The 24,575-nt window shown below is 39.3% G+C and overlaps 1 protein-coding gene across 1 annotated transcript in view; it reads right to left on the reverse strand.

Annotated features, from left to right (window-relative positions):
* AK8 (adenylate kinase 8) overlaps positions 1-24,575 on the reverse strand; it is a gene marked incomplete at its 5' end in the record, with an annotated part of 73,345 nt that overhangs the window by 17,458 nt on the left and 31,312 nt on the right. Inside the window, 2 exons of the mRNA XM_082492435.1 lie at positions 11,076-11,217; positions 24,451-24,540. Of these exons, the coding sequence (XP_082348561.1) occupies positions 11,076-11,217; positions 24,451-24,540 (232 nt within the window). The remainder of the gene's footprint in view (positions 1-11,075; positions 11,218-24,450; positions 24,541-24,575) is intronic.

The following is a 24,575-nucleotide window of genomic DNA, read 5'->3' on the forward strand; positions in this document are numbered from 1 at the left end:
CTGCCATTACCATAAATCACCCCAGAATATCAGCAGTGATATAGCATCTTTCATTAAAAAAATACTGCAGTTTCTTTCAGGAGGACTGCCGCTTGCCATTTCTTTTAGGTAATCAGATAGCTGTTAATTAATAAACCTGTCAGGTGAATCATCCTGCTCCGGTCATCATTATCCATTCTGTAACAGAATCCTGCTATCATCACTGCTATCCACCCCATAGCTTCCAGCTCAATTAACTTAATGCTATGCAAATGAGAGGCTCTCCTCATCATTAGCTTATAGCCCACAAATGTTAATAACATAATTGGGCCTTCAACAGGGTAATTAGACACGATTTCTTCCATTAGTCTTACAAGGCTAATTATTGTTGATAGGAGAGAGGGGATGAGTCCCAGTGCTGCATGCAAAGAGGGGCATCTGGTTAAAGCAAATATAGACAAAACATCAACAAGGTAAAACAACGGTTCTGATCTATAGCAGGGTCAGGTAGGGCTGGGGGGAAGGAGGACAGCATGATGAGAAACTTAGGAACCACTGGAGAAATCCTCTACAGGGCAGGAACTAAAACCAAATATTCAGCCTGAATACGGAGCTCTCCTATACTTCGCAGTAAAACAACATGAAGCCACTCTCAAGTTTTTGCAGATGGGACAATTTGGAAGCGGTCCTGATCAAACTTCCTATATTTGCAATGCAAATACACAGCCAAAGAAGGACACAGAAGAGACTTTAAGAAATTAATCTGTTCCTGGTTCTCCCTTGTCATTATGTCCAAGCTCCTCTCCTGCCATCATTGGTTTTGCTGTGTTTTATTGGATGGTTTTTCTGAGGAACAGCTACTTACTGTAAGAATTACAGAATTGGAATACAAGAATTCTTTAATAATCACTGAGCAAAATGCATTTCAGATATTTATTAACGGAAAGATAATAAAAACCTGGATTTGGTATAATGGACTGGCAGTAACATTTTTAACAAAAAAAAAAGGCAGCAAGTTTTCAAGCTGAGATATACTTTGAATGGTGGAAAGAAAGCTAAGGGCTTGCTCCTACACCAGTTAATTTTATGCGGTCTCATCCATGGAGCTTAGAAACGCACAACTGGAGTCAGAATTCTGTGAGGAAACTGTACTTTTAAAAGGAGAAAGTAAACTTTACAAAAATATGGGAAGTTCACCATACCCAACGCTTAGCTTTGACAGTTCAGTGTTTTATTGCAAACTGCTAAGAAAAATACACGTCAATCTGAAGAGTCCAAAGGACTCAAGGGGTTAAAAAACCCCATTATTTTTAGTTTGCTTCTGTTTTCTTTAACTTTGGAGCACATTCATGGCCAATACAAATCCTTCGATTTCACTGCATGTATGTGAGGAGGAACTCTTCCTATATACTTGACCTGAAAATCAGATTAAGTTATGTTCACAAAAATAGTTTTTACTATTTACTATTTACTATTTACTAGAAGGTTAAATGAAACAATTATTTTTAAACCTGCTGTACCTTGACATTGGTCAGTTATATCAAAAGAACGGACTGTCCTCTGGATTGTACACTCAGTGCATATCAGTGGGATATTAATCAGCATTCACATCAGAACAATATTGGACTACAATTTTTTTAAAAATCATTTTTACCATGTGCAAAGCATGATAGTCTTACCGAGCTCCGAAATACAGCACATGTTAGAAAAGGATAACATTTAAAAGCCTCTGTGGGACAGATAAAAGCCTTACTCAAAATGTATTTCCAGCCTTACAAAGGACAGAGCTCTGTAATACAGAATTTTGTAAACATAATTCATTTAGGGACAGAAAATATGATCCTTACACAGCACAAAAACACTCGGTCACCACTTACACCTGAGCCAAAGGAAGCCAATTTAAGTGATGGTGATTAATACATTTATGTGACTGCAGGTGATCCAGACCAATAGAATTAGATCCAGTGCATCTGTCAGACATAAGGGATCATTCCTACATCTTTCCTGCAGAATAAGCTATGACAGTATTCAGCTCCGCTCTCTTAAATTGCCCTGCACTTGCTAAATTTACTTACTAGAAAATTCTGAGCAAATATCTTGTTCCAAGGCAAACAGCAGTAAATCCACTGATGTTTTAATGAAGATTACACTTTCTAATCCTCATGGTAATGACAAACTAGTCTCCATTCAATATGCAATATTACTTGACAGTTTTAATCACCCAAGCCGTATTATATTTGCTACAGACTGATGCACTTGTCTTCCCAGATCTTCAGCTTGGAGAATCTAAGCAAAAGCAGCACAATGCCTGTTCGGGCTGTGGTTTTCAGTATGGGCCAGTTTTGCCAGTCACACTAGTTCTGAGCAATGGCTCACCCTGGGATTAGTCTCAGATCCAAAGAGACTACTAAATCAGAGCACCGCCGGCACAATCTCGTCCTAAGTTTTTACTCCAGAAATCCTGAATTCTAGTAATCGCGGGGTTCAAAGATAATGCACATTTGTAATGTAGTTTCTCTAAGTGCTGTCTCTGTGCTCTCAATGTCAGACAGCAAATGCAGTAACAGACTTTCATAAACTCAGTTTTAACCTGTACAGATGCAAGGGTGACCTTTCTACATTTACTCAGAATAATATTCAGCCAAGTTTTGCTACCACACTGCTGAAGTAAATGGTAAGAGATCAACGCAATTTGAGCTGCTTGACAACACTGGACAGCCCTCCTTTTCCTGTCACGTTTTCTCAGACACTAAGTGTCTCCATCCACAGTTCTCACACATGCAAAACCCTCATCAGTTTTATCCATATGTGTAATCTTACCCAATGCAAACTAAAACGCTGCCACACCATTACATTTGAAGTTTTCCTCCCTCCATTTTTCAAAAGTTTTTCTGGTTCCAGTCAGATCTTGAAACCAGTATCTTCCTACAAAATCAGACTTGCGTGTATATGGTTCTTATTTATGTGTGAACTACTGAGGAAATTAAGGTAAAATTTTGAAAATGACTGCTTTAGTCCATAAAGAACTCTTCAGACTTGACAAAGCACATCATATTTTACCCTGCTGAGATCAATCAGTGTTACATTCCACGAAATGCACTGATGGTGCATGACTGCGTTCTGCTACGTCTTTCCTGCATACCAGTCGTAGCAAAATTCTTAGTTAAAAGTGACTCTATACCAAACAGCCTCACAGAAGAGCTGCAGAATGGCCCCTCAGGTTCGATGCTACAGCACTCAAACAGCACCTTGAATACTGCTGGATCCCAACCCAGATGGAGCACAAGATGAACAGAGAGCAAACTGGGACACCCGAAGGAAAACCCAGAGTTCAGTGAGCTCTCAGGGATGTTCTCAGGTTTTTATTCACACATTTTGGTCACTAAAGCAAAGAGACTTTAGAGGGGAAAAGCACAGGTTAGATGACTTGACTACTACTTAAATGATAACACTTTGATTTTTTTTGACTGTTTGATTTAAACAAAAGTTGTGTCTCAGGTGAAAGCCCTGAATAACCTTTGTCGATTTGTAGAGACTGGTACCATGAAGTTGTCATTGTGAATTAGGATTTTAAACCCCTGGTTCTTCTTTCAGGCAGTTCTCAGATCTCCTCTCAGAACAACATATTTTCCCCTGTAAAGATGGAAATGTGCAAGTTCCCCATACTGACCACAGGATACCCTTCATCTCAGCTTCCTGAGTAATACAGGAAAGGTTTTCCATGTGTGTGAGAACTTGGGCAGTTGGTTCAGGGACAATCTTCAGTTTCTTCTAAGAACTAGAGACAATCACAAATAATAATACCCATAGTAAACAGTTCTCCTCTGCAGGGATGCAAGCCAGTCCTCTGCCCTGAAGTGACTGACAGCACGTAAAGGCACAGGACTCTTGTGTAGCTGACCAATCAGGCCTTCTTGGATCTTGACTCTTTCTGAACTGTTGCTTGCTCCAGCCAGCTCCTTCCAAACCACAGAGTCGAGTAGTTAAACAGAAAGTTTCCCATAACGTTGAATTTGACATCATTCAAAGTTCTTTGACTCTTCAAGATTCAAATACTACCCAATGTCACGTACTCAAAGTCACCTTGTTCAAATTGCTGCTGCCACACTGGCATCTAATTTTGGCAGCCAAAGGAGGAGCTAAGAGCTCTACCTTGAAAGCGTGGATACTTTATGGCACTTTGTGAAGAAGCACTGAAAGCAGTAAGCCCAGCGCTTTCACAGTTTGACTGTATCTGTTCCCACGTGAAGAAAGCAGAGACATTGCCGGTTTGGTTTGCCGTGTCTAAACCTTGCTACCATTGCCAACACCATGAAAAGTAGCCCAGACCCCACCACGTTCAGAGTTTTCTCTCTCTCTCTCCAGTTAGGTACTGAGTTCAGAATGGCAGCCTTGTGACCACTGGCATCTTCTGAGAAAAATGGTTTCAATATAAGAGCAATCAGGATAGAAAGTCTTCAAGTTTCCTAACGTCTCCTTATTTGTGAGAGGTAGCTACTGCAGAAAACTATCCCTCTTTTCAGTAGTAAAAAGAATGAAAGGATTATGCATGTGGGTTTGGGTCCTTAAAGAATAAAAATATTGACTTAGAAGTAGAAGCTTTTCTTCTTTCTCTTCCTGGAGACTTAGGAAGCTTGCTGAGATCAGAGATCTCCTTAATTGCTGTATCCATGACTTCACCAAACAAACACCAGCCATCAAATGAGCTTGTATGAGGTAACTTCTAAAAATAATACCTGCCTCCCACAACTGAAGCCAAATATACCTCCTATTCTTGTTGGAGCAGAATAAGAAACGACGCAATGCTTGTGACAGCAAATGCAGCATCCTACAGAAAGTCCATAGACGGATTTTAAAACTGCATTTGATGTTTTGCTACTGTTGGCTCAAGATGCATATTAACGCCTTTCCCCAGGAAAGAAAGGCTCTTATGGTACCGATATAGGTCAGGCGGAATGTGCAGCAGAAGTGACATAATGTTTTTGTTGTAATCATCCAATTTTCTATCTCTTGGATTATTTAATAGCAATAGCTTCTATTTGGATTAGTGTTATGCTACGCAGGAAGAGAGAGCACAATCTAACTAAGGATGAGTGGGAGAACGCAGAATAAGGATTCTCCACCATGGCCGAAACTCAGAAATCTGCGTAAGGAGCTGCTTCCGTCAGATTTGTGTAGGGCAAAAGACTGTGCGTGTGCGGCTTTTTGCACTACATGTGGAGAATTAGTTGTCACTGTTAAGTAGCCCATGGGTGTGACTGCTTAATGGAGCCTTCATGCCAGAGCAATGCATACCTTTTTACGCACAGCTGGTACGCATAAGGCAGTGGGAGCTTCCCTGATACATTTTGAACATTACGGAGTGCTCAGCAATGCCTCTTGCAGTAGAGGCAAATCAAGAAACAAAGGTAAATAACTTAATTAAACTCTTGTCAATGAACAGGGTAAGTCTCAAGATGCTTGCATCAAGAGATACCACAACGACTGAATTACTGTGGCTTGGAAAAGGCTACAGGGGGAGCAACTGTGGATTAAACTGATCCCACTCACTCAGGGAAGCAGACCGGTCATTCACCAGTCTGGGCAACAGGAAGATTTGTTAATTTCGCCCAGTAAGCACAATCTACAATGGATTTTGTTTGGGAAAAAAACTTGTAATTTTTATCACTTGGCCAGGGTGTTCTGCTCCCTCAGAGCATGGCTGTGCGGGTACTTGATGTACAGTCAGCATAGCTGAGAGGGTGGTACCTCTGCTGGAGGGGGGGGAGACAAATAAGAATTCATCACCTAAAACGCACTTGCCAAAATATGTTTCTATTTCATAAGCATACCGTTGACCTCAAGAAGATCCTGCGCCTTTAGCTCCTGCTGTCTTGACCCTTAGTTTTTACCAAACCAGTCAGTCTGTCTGAGGTTGAACATGTGAGGGAGGAGGAGGAGGAGGAGACTGGCTGAGATGAGAGCACTGATGTGCAAAGTGATAATAAAAAGGAAACCAATTAGCTTTAGTGAAGACACCAGTCAGTAAACCAGCAACCATATAATGGGTCTGGTAAGAGCGAGCTGCTTTCTAATCAAAAGAGACAAAAAAAGAGAATGATTGAAACAGAGAATTGGTCTGCCTATTATTTTTACTACTTTATAAATTAAGCCAAATCCTACATAGGTCACTTGGACTTTTCCTACTCTTTCTCTGTCTCCCCGGTGCAGGCAAATTTTTTTGTACCGATTTAGTACCTTGATTACCACATCATTTTTCTGTTTGTTTGTTTTTTTTTTCCCCTGAAAATGAGGAGAAAATAAGTAGATATAATTATAACATTTCTTCTTTGTTACTCATCAGATTTTTGTATGCCATCAATTAAAACCACATCTATTATAAATACACAATATCCATCATTTAAATTAGGCCAAAGTTTTAAAAATGCCCTGTAAGATTTTTTCATGTCAGAATAATTCAATCACTATTATGTTTCCTTGATGCAACTATTTTGGGACTTAGCTTGTTCCTTGATAGGATTTTAATTAAGTCATTTACATTTAATTTCCAAATATGTAGCTGTTACAGAAGGCAGCAAGGAAATGAACAGACAAAAAGAAACCTGAAGACAGCCAATCTTTAACAAAAATATTTCTGATATAAAAATGAATCTGAGGAATACATATTCAGTGATAAGTATTCCAGTCCATGTCTGGTAAACTCTCAGATAATGGCAGCATGGTAGGGTCACTGGGGTTCTATTAGCTCAATTAATGAGGAGTAAGATAAGGCTAACACCTAGCTCTTCAAACGGCTAAAAAATAGAGCTGATAGTAATGGAGTTATTAACCTTCGCCAGCCATTGAATTTTGCTGCTGATTCAAACTCCATTTCCTAGTTCAGGCCTCCATTAATAGGCTGTTTATTAACCCTAATCCACATTGGGATCAGCTGCAGAAATATGAAAGCCCCATGTAAAGACCAAATAGTTAAAAAAAAAAAAAAATCTTTATTTCCATTCTGATTTTTCCCTTTTCAACATATTCACAGATTCTACCTTAGAAATTAGGAACTTCATTATCCTAAATTGTTTGAATACAGGTCCTTAGCAGTGTGATGAAAAAGAAGCTTTAAATATATTACGTAAAAAGATGACATAATCGGGGATACAACCAAATCGTTTTGAAGGCCAAATAAAACACTGCTGAAAAACTTGCACTGGAGAAGCTAGTGCTGTTTATTTTCTCTACTGGGAAAGAAAAAACTTTACTATTGGAAAAATGGGTATTTGAAATATATTATATATGTATTGTCAGGTCAATCCTCAAGTTCAGCCCTCCCCAGCCCAGCTTTGTCTTTCCACTTGTATCATTTGTAGATACTGCTGTAATATAATTAACCAATACTGAAATGAAAACAATCGACCCTGGATTCAGACCGGATGAAAAAAAACAAAGGAAATGATGGAACAGAGGATGTGGGAATCCCAGGACACCTTAGCAGCACAGCCCATTGGAAGGCACAGATGGAAGGGCTTGCTTTATCAGCTTGAGGAGAACTCTACCACAAACCTGGTTACAAATTTACCTACAGAGACCTTGAGTTAAAGGGTCTTTAGGCTGCTTGCTGAGGCTGCACACATTCAGTTGAGATTTGTGGCACTTTGTGATTTTTCAGTATATTTTCAATGAAAGACACACTGTATAGTTACCATAGCTGACACACACAAGACATTCTTCTGACATCTACCACAAAAACATCTAACAGAATATCAGCAATTATGAGTAATGGAGTTATGATCAAAATAAAGGAAAATGTTTATGGTAATAGATAAACATCCAACACACAGTGCTAGCCTCAAAACTGAACGCAGTTCTCGTTGTCCCACCTTAGAAAAGAAACAGCTAGAATAACTAGAGAAGGTAGAGAACAGGGGGACAGGTTGATCAGAAGAGCGAAATGACTTTTGGGAAAGGAAAGGATAAGCAGAGCAAGGTTCTTTGCCTGGGGAAGAGATGACTGAACAGGCATATACAAGAGGCTTATAAAATCAGGCATGTTAGGAGGGTGTGAACAGAGAAGGCTTAAAACTGTGTTTCCATAGAAGAAAGGAGCCCGGAAAAAACACTGTGAAGTACTTTCATATGATGTCTGCTGAAAAAGTAAAGCTCTTTTCCATACAATTTGGTGGAGGCCAGAAGTACAGTGTGTTGAAAAAGAGACTATAAAGTCAAGGAAAATGGGCTGTTAGACAGTTGTCCAGATGACCCTCTGGCTCAGGGAATCCTTAAACTGCTGATTGCCTTAAGCTGGCCTGAAACCAGCAGACAGCTGGTCATGAACCAGCTGAAGCTAATGACAAGAGATATATAACAGATGACACTGTTGCTGCTGAATCTTATTTTAACTGTAAGTTTAGGAGAGAGCAGAAGGAGACAAGAAAAATTTTGCTAGATATTAAATAGAGTTTTCTGTATATTAAAACTATCCACGACTATGCTATGTATTTTCTATTGTTGCTCAAGCATTAACAATAAAAAAAGCTAAATACCTATTTACACTCATTTGGATGAGGAACTGAATTCAGTCCTTTGCCTTAGTAGTTCTGAGCTTCAGATGCCAACCTGTAATTGTATTTGGATTCCCACTTACCGTAGGCACTAAGTGGTTAATGGTGTTCTTTTACTAGATAGCTGAGAGACCACTAATAGATTCAGCTTCTTATTTGCCCTAAAGGCTGCCACAGTTCAATACGATTAGGATCCTGTCCACTTAAGCGGTAACTGCTTCATAAGGAGGAACACAGAAAGCAATACATGTCTTCTCTGAGTATAGAAAGAGCAGTTCTTTGGTAGACAGCTTTTGTCTGATACAGGCAGGTTTTCCTGTACCCGTCTGCAAGCAAGCCTTTGCTCTACTGCAAATTCTAATTTAAAGAAAGCCCTGCACCTTACTTTTTCAGTGGAAAATGAATTATTTTCCTTTTTGTTCCAGGGCAGTTCTTTGGATGCAGTGGCTGATGCTGTATGATTTTTTTTTTTATTATTACGTTTTAACAAACTTTATAGCCCATTTTGTTTGTTTTCAAATAACTTTATTTTCCTTCTTTTCTACCATCAATTACTAGGTTTGTTTTTCTTTCCATAAGATGGAGGAGTCAGGAGACTGATCCTGCTCAATGTTGTATAATTTAGTATTATGTGTACCAGCTTTATGAGGTGGGAGTCAGATAAAACATAGTATTTGAACACTAACCATTTATTAGCTCTAAGGAACAGATTTATGACTTGACAAGCAGACAATAACTCTGTGTTCTGATCAGCCAAAGAGGTCTCCTTCAAGTTCAAACCAGAGAGTAACATACTCTTTCACAAATAATTTTGTTTACTGATGTGACTAGATTTTAATAATAAACTTGATATATATGTAAATTTATTTTAATCTAATTTCATCAACAGAGCCCTCCTAAAAATGAGACTTTGTAGATTGTTTTGTGTCTGATTTATAGATTTCTGCATCCTATTCCCAGATTGATTTCAAGGCTATAATTCTATCAGGTTTTTCTCCTGATGTCAGAAACACCACCTCTGCAGATAGTGTTTTATAACTAGCATCACAACTGAAACTGAATTACTGCCCTGCTATCCTATGCTGCAATATGTCCTTTTGTTTATAATCACCCTCTCTCCCTTATATACCTACTACTTCAGTTTCATGGAAAATATCAGCTCCAAAATCAATCAGGTAACAAGATGTCTGGTTTTGTCCCTTACTTCAACCCCCGCATAAAATAGTAGGGGCCAAATTCTTAACTTGGATATGAATCTGCAGAGCTCTTTAAAGAAAATGGAAGCTGAGCAAATGGATCAGTGCCAAATTCCCACCCATACAATTTTACAGTGAGTTGTTCCTCACTTGATGAGGTCTCGATCCTGTAAAGGAGCACATGGGACACACTTGAGTATTCACACTGATCTCAGGTACTCGGATACATGTTTAGGGACGCAGGACCTACCTTCTAAATGCACATGAAGAATAATCCATGGGAACTGTTATTTAACCGAATCTAGCATGTTTCAAGATTCTTTCTCCCTTTTTTCCTGAAATGGATTCCTGTTTAAGATGTATTTTGTCTTACTTTTAATAAATGAAGTTACTCTTCTTTTCACATATTTTAATTTTTAAACCTTGATGGCACGACTGCTAGCTCCCTCCTGTTTTACTCTCCTCTTTTCTCTCCCCAACTCCATCTTACCCTTTTACATCTTTCGGCTGTACCCTGTACTGGGGAGGGGGGAGAAGTGAGGGCAGCCACAGAGAAGACAGAGGAGGAGTAACTTTGCCAACTTAAACACTTAAGTGGGTAATGTATTTCCACTACTACTTTGTAGATAAGAATAAGCTTCCTGGAAGCGTACAGACTACAAATTTCCAACGTATGCCTTTGGAGTGGCCACTGGGTCAGCCAGTGGTATGGACTGAACCAGGAACCCCTGGAGGGGAACGGAGAAGCTTCTCAGCTTTGATGAGTACACCAGCATTTCAAATCCTTACCACCCTTGGACCAGCTGCAAAGAGTAACTCCATTTTATTTGCCTGGTAGTCATAACAGTTCTCTTTTGATGCTCATTTCTCTTATATTACATTTCTGAACACTTCATTATAGCTCAAATAAAATATAATTCTCATGTTGTTTTTAATTATTTCACAAAACCCAAAAGTCTCATAATGAGCTCCTCGCAATACTAATATATTTCCATGATATTACGCCAATGCGAAAGAAAGAAGATGTAGATCCCCCCTCCTGCTGCAAATAAAATACACCTTCTGATATAATCCAAACTTTAATCCATTTCTTATGGTTTGCCTTTAGAGGCAACTCAAACAAATAACCAGAAGAACAAACCTCTTCTCTCTCCCACCGTCTGGCCATCTGGAGGATTTGTAAGGCCAATGCTCTATTTCCTACTCTCCAGGAGCAAGACCTCTTTTCTAGCTAAAGAAGGAATAAATAAATAAGATGCAACAGCCTATACAGTGTCCATAAACACCTGTATCTTTCCATAAACAATTTTTTCATGTATGTAATGTCGTGATTCCTAAATTTATATCTTACCTGTTTGGAATAATATGTGATTTTTGCAGCTGTTCTCCCTGCTCTATGTCTCTTGGGAAGCCATAAAGCACCCAACCATTGGTCATGCAGTCTAGTGAGCTTAGGCGTTCTGCCAGGATCTTCATAACAAGGTTGTCTGGAACTGCAAAGGATTAAAAAAATGACATTTATTTTGTATGCTGAGTCTGCAATTAAGGAGGATACAAACTACTTTCTCTGGTCAGACTGCTACAGGAACTAAAACACAAAGAATTATTCCTGTTTATGATTGATAGATTTTGGAGAGAGGACTTACTGTTGACTTTGCAGATTTACTGTGCTGTCATGAAACCCCCAAACTCATACGGAGCTGTACGACTAAAGCAAAGTACTTGGTAAAAACTGATGCCTACATAATTTTGCAGTGTACTTTTTCTCTCAGCCATACTGAGCTGACGTCACAATGAAACATGTGACATAATCTTATCAAAATGCAAAAATAATGACCTGAGTTGTGTAAAAGAAATCCTAAAACAGGAAAGAAATTTCTGTAGCATTCTGTATTTAACATAGCAGATGATATTGGTTCTGCCACAGCAGGTTAGATGTGATATTTCTCCAATTTGCCCAACGGCTTGAAGCTTTTATAACTGAAAATAAATTTAAAAAATGTATTTCAACTACTGTAATTACTGCATTGATGACTCCCTAATTTTAGAGATAGAAATTCTCTTTCCTCTATTATTATTTTTCTTCAAGGCAAGAGAGAACTACAGCAAGGTGCTGACTGGGATTATAATTACTCTGCAGCTTTTAAAATTCTATTTAATGGAATACAGTGGTAAGGAGGTATCCTCCATACTTCACTACAGCCTTCATAAAGTAAAATATTTCAATTGAGATACGTAAACTTATGTATCTTGGGGGTTTGGTTTTTTTTTGTTTGTTTTGTTTTCCTTTTCACAGAAAAATTAAATTATTAGGTTCAATAAGAGTGACTATAAATTTTGCGAGGACTCTTGCAATGTGTTGGGTTTAGTGTCAAATGACCAAAAAGAAAGGTCAGCAAAATCACCTCAAGCCACTTCCCAAAAAAGCAGCCAAAACAATTTTCAAGAAGCAGTGAGAGTCCCTTCTCTTTATTTGTACAGTATGTCTAATACACTGTTGCCTCTACTGGAAACAAGCAATAAAAAATGCTACATAAATCCACATCATGCAATGTTGATGTTTTGATACTCACCCTGCCATTGCATCTGCATACAAAAATACAACAACAAGTGCTTGTAGGAGAGAATATGTGTCAGATTTCTAACAATGCAATTCGCTTTAGGACTGGCTGACAAGAATGCACCTGTATTTTAGTAGAGTGTATTATTATCAGTGCACATTTATACCCTGGGTACAAGCAGGTTTTAAACCGCAATAATAGAATCTATTTGCTTCCTGAAATTTAACATTTCCTAAAGACTTACACCTCTATCATGAAATTCATTACTTCTCCTTTAAGTAATCAAATTACTGAATTTACAGAATTGCACTCAGGATTCAATGTACCAGCAAAAAGGGAGGAAAACCACAGGGAATTAATTAGAAAACAGATTAGTGTATTAATTGAGGATACCCACTTCACATTATAAAAAAACAAGTTAAGGAGCGTAATACTCTCCATCTGCTAAAAGAAAAAAGGAATGGAATAAAACTAGACACATTGTCAGAGAGCAAAATGACAATGCAAAACTAAGCATTCCGTTAAAAATGGGATCCATAGAATTAACTATACAACAGTGCAGCAGCAGGCAGAAATATTAGACAGATGATACTTATCTAAGACCTGAGCTGCAGGCAGGGATAGAGGGGATAACAGGAGAATTTCAGTGCTCTTTGCAGGGCAGTTCTTCCCTACCCTCCAGGTTACAAGAACTAATACAAAACCAAGACACGCTGGTAAGAAGAAAGAAAAAAAAAAAAAAAAAATCCCACCTTCTCTTTCCCCAAAATATATTCCATACAAAGACCAGTGGAATTTTCCTGGTAGTCCTGAATTTTTGTCTGCAGTACTAAACTCTCTGTCTTGATGCATGTTATTTTATCATGATTCCTACTGGAATCATTAACCTGGATGTACAAAGATGCCAAAATACATGCTTTTTTTGAAAAATTTTCAGAATGCTTAGACAGTTTTGCAAGGGATTTGACTGAAACCTACAAATCCTACAAATTTTACCTACAAGTAAAATTGCACTAAGGTAGGGTTCTGCTGGAGCTGACATCCATGTGAGATGAGCAGGCAATCAGGGCAGAGGCTGAAAGCCCCAGGAATGGCACAGAGAAATAGGTGGGTATACTGCGCTGTTGAGCTTCCAGCAGATCGTAGGAGATTCTCCAGTTCTGGGGGTCAAATTGCTCCAATCCTGCATATGGGGAGGAGAAACACTACAGCTTACAAGAAAATTAAAAAGCAATTGTGATGGGAACCAGGCAGCATCTCCTCGATCTGATCACTTCCCATAGGCCTTCTGTGAATCCTGATGATCAAAATCCTGTACTTTGGTCACTACTTTTGAACAAAACTGAAGCAATCACAAGAAGAAAAAAAAAAATCAAGATGCACTGACAATTAATTAACAGTTTATCTAACGGCATGCCAGGTTTGGGGTATTTTGAGTAATACTGGGGATATGTGGTAACCCCAACACCTTGCTAATTTCAGGGATGACTGACTAGAAGATATCAGCAATGCACTTTAGGTTGTTTCTGCACTCATGTACATATATATACACCACTGAATAATATAGATGCTTACATATTTTCTGTGCCTCCCTCTAAAGCTTGATGGTGAGAAATAAAACATAAACAAGTCAGACAGCAAGCTCTGCTCTCCTCTTGATTAGCAAACATACCTATCACTTCAACACAATAGGGGAACATAGCTTGTTGGCTGTTCAATGGCATTACAAAGTACATCAGCTGCCCTTGAACAGAACAGTCACACTTAAAACAGCTGCATTAAAACTGTAAAACATCTTCCACAGACCAGAGAGGGGAAAAAAAAAGAGAAGAAAAGGAAGAAAGAAATCAGTATTATTCTTATTTTGCTGTGGTACAGACAGAGTAGGTAATGAAGAACTCTGCAGTATGGTATTCCTTTTCACTCATGTGGAACTGTCTCTTGAATGTAAGGCAAATTAATAACCTGTAATTGGAGGGGCACACGGTCGGTAAGTAACTAGCCAGAGGTCTCCTGGCCTTAAGCACATGACCCAATGGGCTATATAGCAAAATAAAATTTAGAGCTTTTCTGATGAGACAGTCAATCTCCACGTTTTAAGTAGATTATGAAGCACAAGAGCTTTGAATAATCAATTCCTTTTCAACATAAGCTTGTGTGAGTTTCCAACTCTGAAAGTTGGGGGAATGAGACTCTGGAGAGATTTTACTTTATCATTAGAGAAGTCCAAAGATAAGTTTCTTGTAAAAACTACGATGTGCTACAAAGAGATATCCAGATTAGGTAACATGGAAGTATATCTCTATTAAGGCGAGAAATCAAGGTACAGGAATAAAATTCACCCCTCAGAAGTAATGCTCCGGAGCCGCTGAGCTACAGTGATACCCTGTGCTGAGAGCACCATACATAGCTGTGGACCAAGGTCACGGTGAATCTCAGAAATGGTATACGTGGCAGAATGAGGCCACAACCAGCTTCACATAGAATTCACGCATACATTCTTGCCTAACATGAGTACCACAGATCATATCTCCCTTATCTTCCAGCCTGCCTTGACCACATTAATGGTCTAGGCTACACAGCTGAATTAGCAGCTGTGGACCTAAAAAGCGATCTAATCAATTCAAGGGTATGATCAGGCAGGGTACAAGGAACAGAGGCTTAAAGTGCTGTTGTTCATTCTGGAACCGCTGCGTGGACACCTGGAGGTTTTCTGTCTCCAGGGCTGTCAATCAGCACCTTCCAGCAGACCATTTAAAAAATAAATTTACTTCCCGGAGCTTCAAAGGTTTTCACAAGTATAAGGTACTTCTCATGAAAAGTACTTCCTACGGAAACTCATAGGAGCATGGCCTATTAGCTCTCACCCAACCCATAGATCTGCAGGACTAATAGAAAACCGTATCAGGCAATCAGTTGACAAAATCATACCATCTGCTCAAGACAAAAGTAACAGAACATTAAAGGCACAGTCTGAAATGCAAAAACACTACTTGAGAGACTACAGGGCACTATTCTCCAATAGTTTTAATGCTGTCAGTGCTCCAAGCTGTACAATTATCATATTTAAATTGATTCCTCCTCCATATATTTCTCTTTAAAACAGACTTTTGAAGGGTATTGACTCACTTCTCCAAACCTATAAAACCTTGATTCTAAGTACAGCATAAACGCATTTGCGGATGTAAATTCTGTCAGCTTTGTGCTGTAAAAAGTTTAAGGTTCCTTTGACAATATTGTCCATTTACCCTCATCCTTCTCTTGGAGGTTTTTTTTTTGGCTAGGTCTGAGGACTTTCACAGCTAATTCAGATGCCTGAGGCTTGATCCCAGTACTTGACAGTTAACATCTTGCCCAGAGTATAACCTACTGCCAAAGGCTACTTTCCTGGATTGTCCTGTCAAACCTAAATTTAGCAAAGCATGAGATTCGCTTATGTTATTATTCTATAAACTCTGCATTATTCACAATGGGTCATTTTGGGGGGGGGTGTGTGGTGTGTCTTTCAGAGAAGTATTCTATTTTCTTGCCCACATTAAGCTCCTCAGAAATTTGTTTTTAATACGTTTGAGAACGATTTATCAGAGAGACACCATCAGGTAGGTTGATCAATAGTTTGATGTAACCCTGCCAGCACGGCCGGTGGGCGAGAGCGGGCTGCTTTCCCGCTTCACCGCAGCCAATGTGCTGAGTGTAAATAAGAAAAAAATAATCCAAGTGCGTCTTCAAGGCAAACGGGGGGCGGCGGCGGGAGGAAAAGGCCCGGGTTTTTGCCCCCGATGCAGCAAGGCGAAGGGCAGCGCATCCTCCCGGGGGGGTCTCACCCCGCGGAGCCGCGGCCCCGCTCCGCTGCCGCCGCCGCCCCGGTTGGTTGTTCTCTAGCGCCACCTGGCGGGCGCGGCGGGCAGCGCGGGGCGGCGGCGGCGGCCGGTACCGGCGAGTCGGTACCCCCGACATCTCCCGGTCAGCGGCAGCGGCAACGGAGCGCGCTCCGAGGGCTGCTCAGCTCCTCCCTAATTACCGGCGGCGCCGGGCTGGCACGGAAAAACGCGTCTCTGATTTTCTGGTTTTTGAAGGTAATTGTGAAGGCGGCAAATAAAGAGGCGACGCGGCAAATAACATCATCGCGGCGGCACCGGCACTTATCTAGGAATTTCATCAAGTGGAAAATGTACACAGAAATCCAGTCCCCGCTCGCTCGTTTTACACATATGGCACTGCGCAGAATGGCTTCCTGCAAGAACTGAATAATTATTTCAATACAACAAAATAAATAATATGATAAAATATTTCATTCCCACATTTTAAATATTTTTGTTTCTTCAAATATATTAGAACCTCTTTTTTTTGGAGCTTTTTAGTCATTTAAAATAGGAATTCGCTGTATTAAAGAGGAAGTGATGACATTTTTAAAGTAGGTACAATCCCAAATCATCAATTAAATGATATGTGATAAATTAAGACCTTCAGAAATGCATGTTAAAGGAGTGCATCTTTCCTACCCACAATTACAAGCCAGAGATTCAGGAATCTACATCTGATCACATTTAGTGACAAGATAAGACTCCAGCCCCTCACACTGCTTTACCAGTTAGTGGCATCTCCAGATTTAGCAATAGAAATTCAGTCTAAATTAAATATCCAGCATACAAACACAAAAAGCTCTTTTCCCGTAAAAATAGCCTCTGCGCTGCCGTCGGTGTCTGCGTGTATTTGGCTAATGGCACAGGCTAGCAGTGAGTCACAGGGTGACTGAGTGGCCTGACACCAAGGTCAAGATCCGACACACCCCGGGTTCCATCCGCACTCACCCACCGACTGCGGTGTGACTCGAGTTGAATTCCATTTTCTGCCTCAGTTTACCCACCTGCAAGACAAAAGCTACTCTGAATTACCTCACAGGGATGTTTCTGACCTGAAAGTTTCTAAAACTAGTAACAAAATGTATGTTTGCACTACATGTTTTTACTCCTTCAGCTTCTGCAGAGGGAATACAGGTAGCCACCAGACAGCCGGCGCAGCGCTACCCCAGCTAACGCATCATTTCCATTATCAACCAAGTTCCCTATTTCCTCCTTATTTCTAAACTGGTTCATCTCTGCTGAAGAATACAGGGCTTGTAGTAGGACAAAATTTGGCCTACAAAACCGTTTTTGACAGTCATAATATTAAAAAAAAAGAATAAATTTTGTCTGATAATCTTGTTGAAAAACATCTTGGCCTTCTATACCAAATACAGTATAGACGAGAGGACGGTAAGGGCTCTGCTGTCCCTCTGCGGTGATGCCTGGTGCCAGCACGTGCTCTAGATCCCCAGCAGTGAGATCGGCTGCCCAGTCCTGTGTCTCCCCTCGCTGCTCCTCCTGACACCTACCAGCCACATTAAAGGGACATTCAAAAATGTAAAGCAATACACAACATCTATTAAATGTTTTGTTTGCCATAAAAAAAAAAAGTCCGTTTCATACAGGAGACGGATTCTATATGGCAAAATAAGGCCAAAGCCAGAATTTGATGTTAAACTCCAAAGACCATAAAAGGGGATGCTGCCAATATGCAATGTGCTTTTCCTTCCTGTTTTCCTAAAAAACCTCAAGTGATTCCCCCGTCCCAAACTCCAAACAGAAAAACAAACAGAATTCAAATCAGCAGCTCTTTGCTGAGGAGCTAGTGCTGCAAGAAGAGTAGCAGGAAAGGAAACACCACATTTCTAAGTTTTTAAGAATGACTGGCAACAATAAAGATCAAAATAAATATAAAAGATTAATACTTAGCATTTATATTGTGCTTCGCTGTTTAAAAACCCCTGACAACCACGAGGCCCTCTACGGCCAAGGGCAACAACTTCACTCAAATCCATGAGGATTTGTGGCACCACAGTGATGCCCACTGACCAAAAACGGGAACTCTGGTACATTTTAACTTACAACCTGTTTTACTCCCTCCCTCACGCAAACCCACAGACCCCAGAAGCACTACCCCTGTGATTTATCATGCCTAATACTGGACTACCGATACTCCAATAACAATGATAATGGTGATTATTGCTGCAAAACCATTTGACTGGCAAAATTTATATAGGCAGGACCACATCCACTAACTGACTGATCCCAATTCCTCCAGAAAACTACCACACTAGACTCTTAAATAAAATCACATATATTGTGTCTGGTCTGGCATTCAGTGTTGGTTTTGTTGGGTTTTTTTTTGTGTGTTTGTTTGTTTGTTTTTTAAATCTTAAGTGGGATGGCCTTTAAAAATGTCTTTGTAGACTGAGTCAGCCCCGAATATCTGCTAGCCAGTTATGACAATTTTGATTGTTGCATGTTGTGTAGAATAAAGAAAAATAGATTCTAGATATTCAAATCAAGGAAAAGGGGACTCTAATGTATCACACTGCTGTGATTCAACACATGAAAAAAGCAAAATTCAGGAAAGAAGATGACAACTTACTGCCTATACGCCTTCATGTAAAACTTTCTATTCTACAGCCTTGCATCTTTTATTAAAATATGGACACCTAAAACAGAAAAAAAATATTTAAATTCTATATTGTTCTCTTGACCACCAATTTTCTCCTAGTAGGAAAAAAGACTGCTACCTATTTTCCATAAAAAAACCTTTGTAGCAGTCCCAGAGGAAAAGTCAAAAGTTTGACTTGAAAAACGGAGCTACTTCAAAAGCATTGTCAAACAGAGGTGAAGGTTTCTTAAAAATGCATAAATTAAAGTATGGTGTATTCATAAATATCTCTGTAAGTTTACACAGTATATTTGTGATTGAGGTGCATATATAGGTGAGCATATAGCATCATTATAAAACTAACTTAAATAAAGTAGAAAATCAATTTGTTTATTAGCTACTGTTTGGGCTCTGTGTGTGTGTGTGCGTGTGTGTGAAAAATGAAAGAAAAATGGAGAGTTTTTTTCAATAATAAAAAGGGAGTTGCACTGCAGGGCCCCTAAAGCTTGTGAAAAATTAAACTCGACGGATTCAAACTGTCCTATTTCCACTTCAAAAGAGAAGAGGCACTGAGCTCTTCCCAACTTATCTTCAAACGCCCAGCACCCTAGAAAGTTTCTTTAAAAAAAATAAAGTCTCTAGTTCCCCCAAGCACTGTACCCGTTACTGTAGCTGCTGTCTCTCCCTCTTCTAATTATACCCATGTGAGTCTATTAATCAACTTGTAAATTATTTAGAGAGCCATGCGCTGTCTTCAGCTAGTACAAACACACTGCATGCAAAGACTTGCTGAAAACCAATGGAGCTCCCAAAGGGTCTCTCTCCGATGTTCAGACAGCTTGCAGCTCGCCAGTACAGCGCTGTTAAAAACAAGAAATAACACTAAGCTTACCTCCTCAGATATAAAGATTTACTCAGCCTTTCAACTCTGAAACTCTTTGCAAGTTTTTTAACAAAGAGGAAGCTGCTCTATTGTCAAATCTTTACTTCACACTTAGTGATGAGAATATTAATTTGATGTCAAAAAAAAACCCCCACCCAAGTGCTTTCAGTGAGACTGTGATCACAATCACCAGGGGACCCCAACTTTCAGAGGCTACACCAAAAAGCACCCCTTTAAAACCATTCCAATTTAAAATAAGGGGGAAAAATATCTACATTTGTACAGTAATAGTTTTTATTAGAAAATAGGAGAAATTAGGGAATTCCAGATTTCACCCCCCACGTGCAAACTGCCATCGGGGACAGCTTCAGATATTACTACTTTAAAAATAGAAAAAGGAAGGGGAAAAAACAACACAGATTGTGTGTGTTCAGCTCTAACAGGCTGCAAACAGTGCAATGTTACCTGTCTTCTGTGAATCAGCTCTCGTTACCACCTGAATCTTCATTTTAGTGGAAAAAAACAATTACCCAAACTAATAGCAGTTCTCCCAGCTGAAAAGCAGAACCTTACTGGTTTGGGAGTGCTTTTGTTCCCCCCCACCCCTGCTCTTCATGCTGTTTTTCTGTCATTTCATTATTCCTGGCTCCATTTATTGCAGCCTTTCTAACATATATTAATTAGCAGTGACCACTCCGTGCTATTTCACCATGAAAACACAAAAAACTGAACAGAGAGAACTGAACTGAGAGATGACCTTTCCTATTTTTTGGGATGCCCCCAATGTCAGAATGCTTCTGCTTCTATTTTCATTAATAAAGTGCAAACATCTCAAGGGGCAAACACCAGGGAAGGGGATGGGGGGGGGGGGGGGGGGGGGCAAAAAAAAAAGCAGAAACACTTTCTGCAGGTTTGTGGGTTTTTTTTTCCTCATGGGGTATCAAATTATTCTGACAGGCACCTTTAAAATGGTGAACACAGATAATGCAGATGGAACTTTAGATTAATGCGTGCCCATGTTGTCAATGAGACAGGTCCAGAACGCAGCCCAGCCCTCTCAGAATCACAGCAACCCGGGGACACGATTCTGCACAAAGTCTTCATCAAGCCAGTGGGGTCTATGAAGGGGCTATCTACAGACACATCATTTGTCCATAGCCTGAATTACTAGAAGGCGACGATCATTCTACAGAACAGTCTCTTCACAACATTTCAGAAGGAATCAAACTGAATGAATTAATTTATGTGAGTTGTCTTGCTGTCTAGGGAAGCGTTCCGGCCACTACGCTCACCTCTTACTCCAAACGGAAGTCTTCCTAGGCTGCCCAAGCAAACAGCATGTACTAAATTTAGCATTACTGACTAAGATTTAATCTAACTGGAGGTAGTGACCAGAAGACTGGTATCAAACTCCAATGCTGGTAATTTTCTGCCTAGAGTATAGTTAGCAATAATTGCTTGCTTTCAGTGAAAACCGTAATATCCTAAAGGAAAAGTCTGTGCATTTCAGACTGGTTGTCCAAGGAACAACTCTATGTTTATGACCGACAGAAAGCAGCCAGGCTGCTGAACTTTTCACTGAAAACGCATTTTTGAATATGTAGTGTGCACCAACTGTAGACTAGAATGTCCTGGGAATTAAAAAATTAACGGGCTCAAAAATATCTAGCTACCTTCATCAAGCAAAATAAATCACCATATACAAAATTGAGAAGTTTGATAAAGCAAGAGATAAGGTCTTTATGAGACAGCAAACACTAGACAATACAGAAAATGGGAATGCACTGAGTTGCCTTCTGGGGCAAATAAAAGAACTGTCTGGGCTGTTCTTGAAATACATGTTGAATACATGAAGCAGCATTACAGGAAAATAACAATACAAAGAATGTTTGCGAATCCTAAAACCGAGACAAGATCTGAGTTAGTCAACCAGAACTAGAACAGAGAGTGGACAGCCTCAATAACTCAGTAATGAGTTAGCTTTGAATAAGCTGTTTTTTGAGCCTTTTCGTGACACCACAACATACCCTGTTGGCATATCTTAAATGACTAATTGTATGCAATCAATTGTGTCCACAAGAAGGGAAACCACAGTGAGATCACTCCCCAGGGCACGCATTTTAAGAATATATGAGGCGTGCCCTCAAGATTTTATGGCACTTGTTTAATTTTGACTAGCAATGATTTGAGTGCAACATTTCTCACGGTCTGTCTTTGGTTCCAGGGTATTCTGTGATAATGCCACTAGCATGATTCCTTGCCCAATGGAACAAATATGCTTACTTGGTACGTAACTAGAAATGCAATGAGAATTTTGAAGTTCAAATTGTCTGCTACTGACTAAACTAACTCTATTCAAATGAGATTTTCTTGAAACTGAATGTAGTCAATAATAGTATGAGAATCTCTCCTTTGTATTAACCTGGTTGTAACTCTGTAGCAAGACAGTAAGGATTCTTTGCTCATCTTTCCTCTTCGGTACACTACGTTCTTTCATTTTCTCCAAGCCTCTTGTGAGGGCAGTAATGAATTCTTGTTAGTGTTTACTAATGTAAATTCATTCTTTGTTATCCCTGGGAGAGGAGGATTAGCAAAATGACAGAACTTATTATTTCTGGTATTGCTATATAATATTTACTTTTATTCAGCCCTTAATTTTGTAGTATGTCCCACCAAATAAAATGTATGTGCAGACAAGCAAAAACTAAGGGAGAATTTTTTTAGCGCAACGCACAGAAATATAGTTATGATTCCCATTAACATTCAGAAGCATTGTACAGCTTTATCCTTGCATGCTATATTAAAAAAAATTAATCTAAATCTGAAATAAGTTCTAATTTGGAGAAAGAAAGGAATTACAACTTCAATTTCATTTTCCTGAAATGAAAGCAGCTCCCTTGGACTAAGGATGTACATATTTTTTAGGACTGGCGAAAAATTACAATCCGTGCAGTTATTTTACTCTACTGGGAATGCTTTTGGTTTCTCCTTTAAGGAACTTTCGCGGTTAAGATGAAGTTTATAAAATACACAAAGAGCATTATAGTAAAGAAAGCTCTTAAAGGACCTATCTTTGAATAAAAAGATCATCCAAAATCCTATCTCAGCCATAACTGAAATTTAGAGAGCGAGGTATTTACAGTTGCTGTCCTCTACTTCAGAGATGAGAAGAAAAGTGCAATTACAGTATACACATAAGATTCTGAAATTAATGGATAACATGAAAAAGACACAGGCCCAGAGCTTAAAATGATCCCCACACGTGAGTTAGACTGCATACGTAAATAGCCACATTCAGGTCAATCAGACTATACACATGAAGACGTTATTTCCATACCTAAAGATCTAGGCTACACTGCAATTAATATGTTCCAAGATCTCTTGCCTTTGAGGTAAATGGCCATTCTGATTCGCAGTATCTCTAAATCAGAAAACCCTCTCCTAGGTCTCCGTGCCTATGTTACAGAGGACCCAGCGTCTCTCTCAGGCTGTAGGGATTCATGCTTTCCACTCCCATGGTTCCCACGTAAGCTCCTAGCCCCAGCAATATGGTGGCTGCCACAGCAAATTAATGCAGTGAACTAGCAGAGTTACTGTATTAAGAATAAATGCAATCCATTCACTAGAGACGAAGTTTAGAGTTAAAATGTATTACCTTGTGGCTTGATAAAGCGACTGACAGAGGGATAGAATACCCAAAGCTGCAGGCTGCCAAAGGTCTTTTTGAAATGCTTAGAAAAGTACTGAATCTCTTGGTATGGTATCAAGGGAACCTCAGTTAATTTTATAGGCTCATGTTTCAGATCTGTGTAATTCAGTCTCAGAATTAAGCTATTGTGCAAAAAAGGGGGACTTTCAAGCTTTCCACCTCACCAAATGGCTTTCCTGGCCAAAAAAAAAAAAGACAAAGAAGATTTCTCTTTGCTCAGGGGGGGTTTGCTCAAAATTCCATTAATACTGAAGCTTAACCAAGATTTCTCAACCTTCAGCAAGATTGTCTCCTTATATTTGTATCACTGGTAACCATTTGGCCTGTTGCCAGAAACAGGACTGAAAGTTCCTCTTCCAGGCCACCGTAATTTGGCAGAATAAACATTCTTCCACCCTATCGAAATGCAATTTATCCTTTAGAGCTACAGATCTTTTCTGATTTTTAATACCCACCACATACAGAGAGTTATCCTTCTGTAAGACAACTAACAAACACCTAAGTTTAAGCTGCTGCCCTAAGGAGCTTACAGTATTTATGATTTATCTGAAATCACTGCAGAGCCTTCCAAAAGCAAAGTATGCTTAGATATTCTTTGTGGTAGTCCTCTCCTACAACCAAAAATGATGACAGAAATTAAGTGCAAAGAAACTTTACTTTTAAGTTAAAAATATTTGTGTGAAAGTAGAGGAATCTACAGTAGCATTCTACAGGTCAAAAACTACATATAAAAGCACAGTCTTTAATATAGCCCACTTGAAATACAAATGGAAAAAGAATCTGTGCTTTAAAATAATAGTTTAAACATTTTGAAATTATACATCTCTCAGAATTCTGATTTTGATTTAGAGATAAAAACATGGAAATCAACTTTTGGAATGTGTACAGAAAATCTGAATTTCACTGGAACAGTGAACTATTTGATTTGAAGGTATCAAAGAGCTTGCAAATCTAATTTCTGTTATGCAGTGCTACAAATCACATGTAATGAAAGGAATTAATCAACTTCCAGATTACTCAGATTAGAATCTGACCAAGAAAAATTCACTCAAAATTTATTTTTTGCCACAAATTTGTAACTACAGTGTAATGAGACAACAACAGGCCCTACCTGGGTATCCATTGTCAATATAAGGCTTAACGAGTTCTCCAAGTTTTGTCTTGTCTGCAACAGCTTCCTTTAGCAGTTGCCCACAGCAAACTAACAGGAAGGAACAAAACAAAAGACACAAGGTT

This window comes from Vanellus vanellus, assembly GCF_965231255.1.
Source record: "Vanellus vanellus genome assembly, chromosome: 18".
Classification (NCBI taxonomy): domain Eukaryota; kingdom Metazoa; phylum Chordata; class Aves; order Charadriiformes; family Charadriidae; genus Vanellus; species Vanellus vanellus.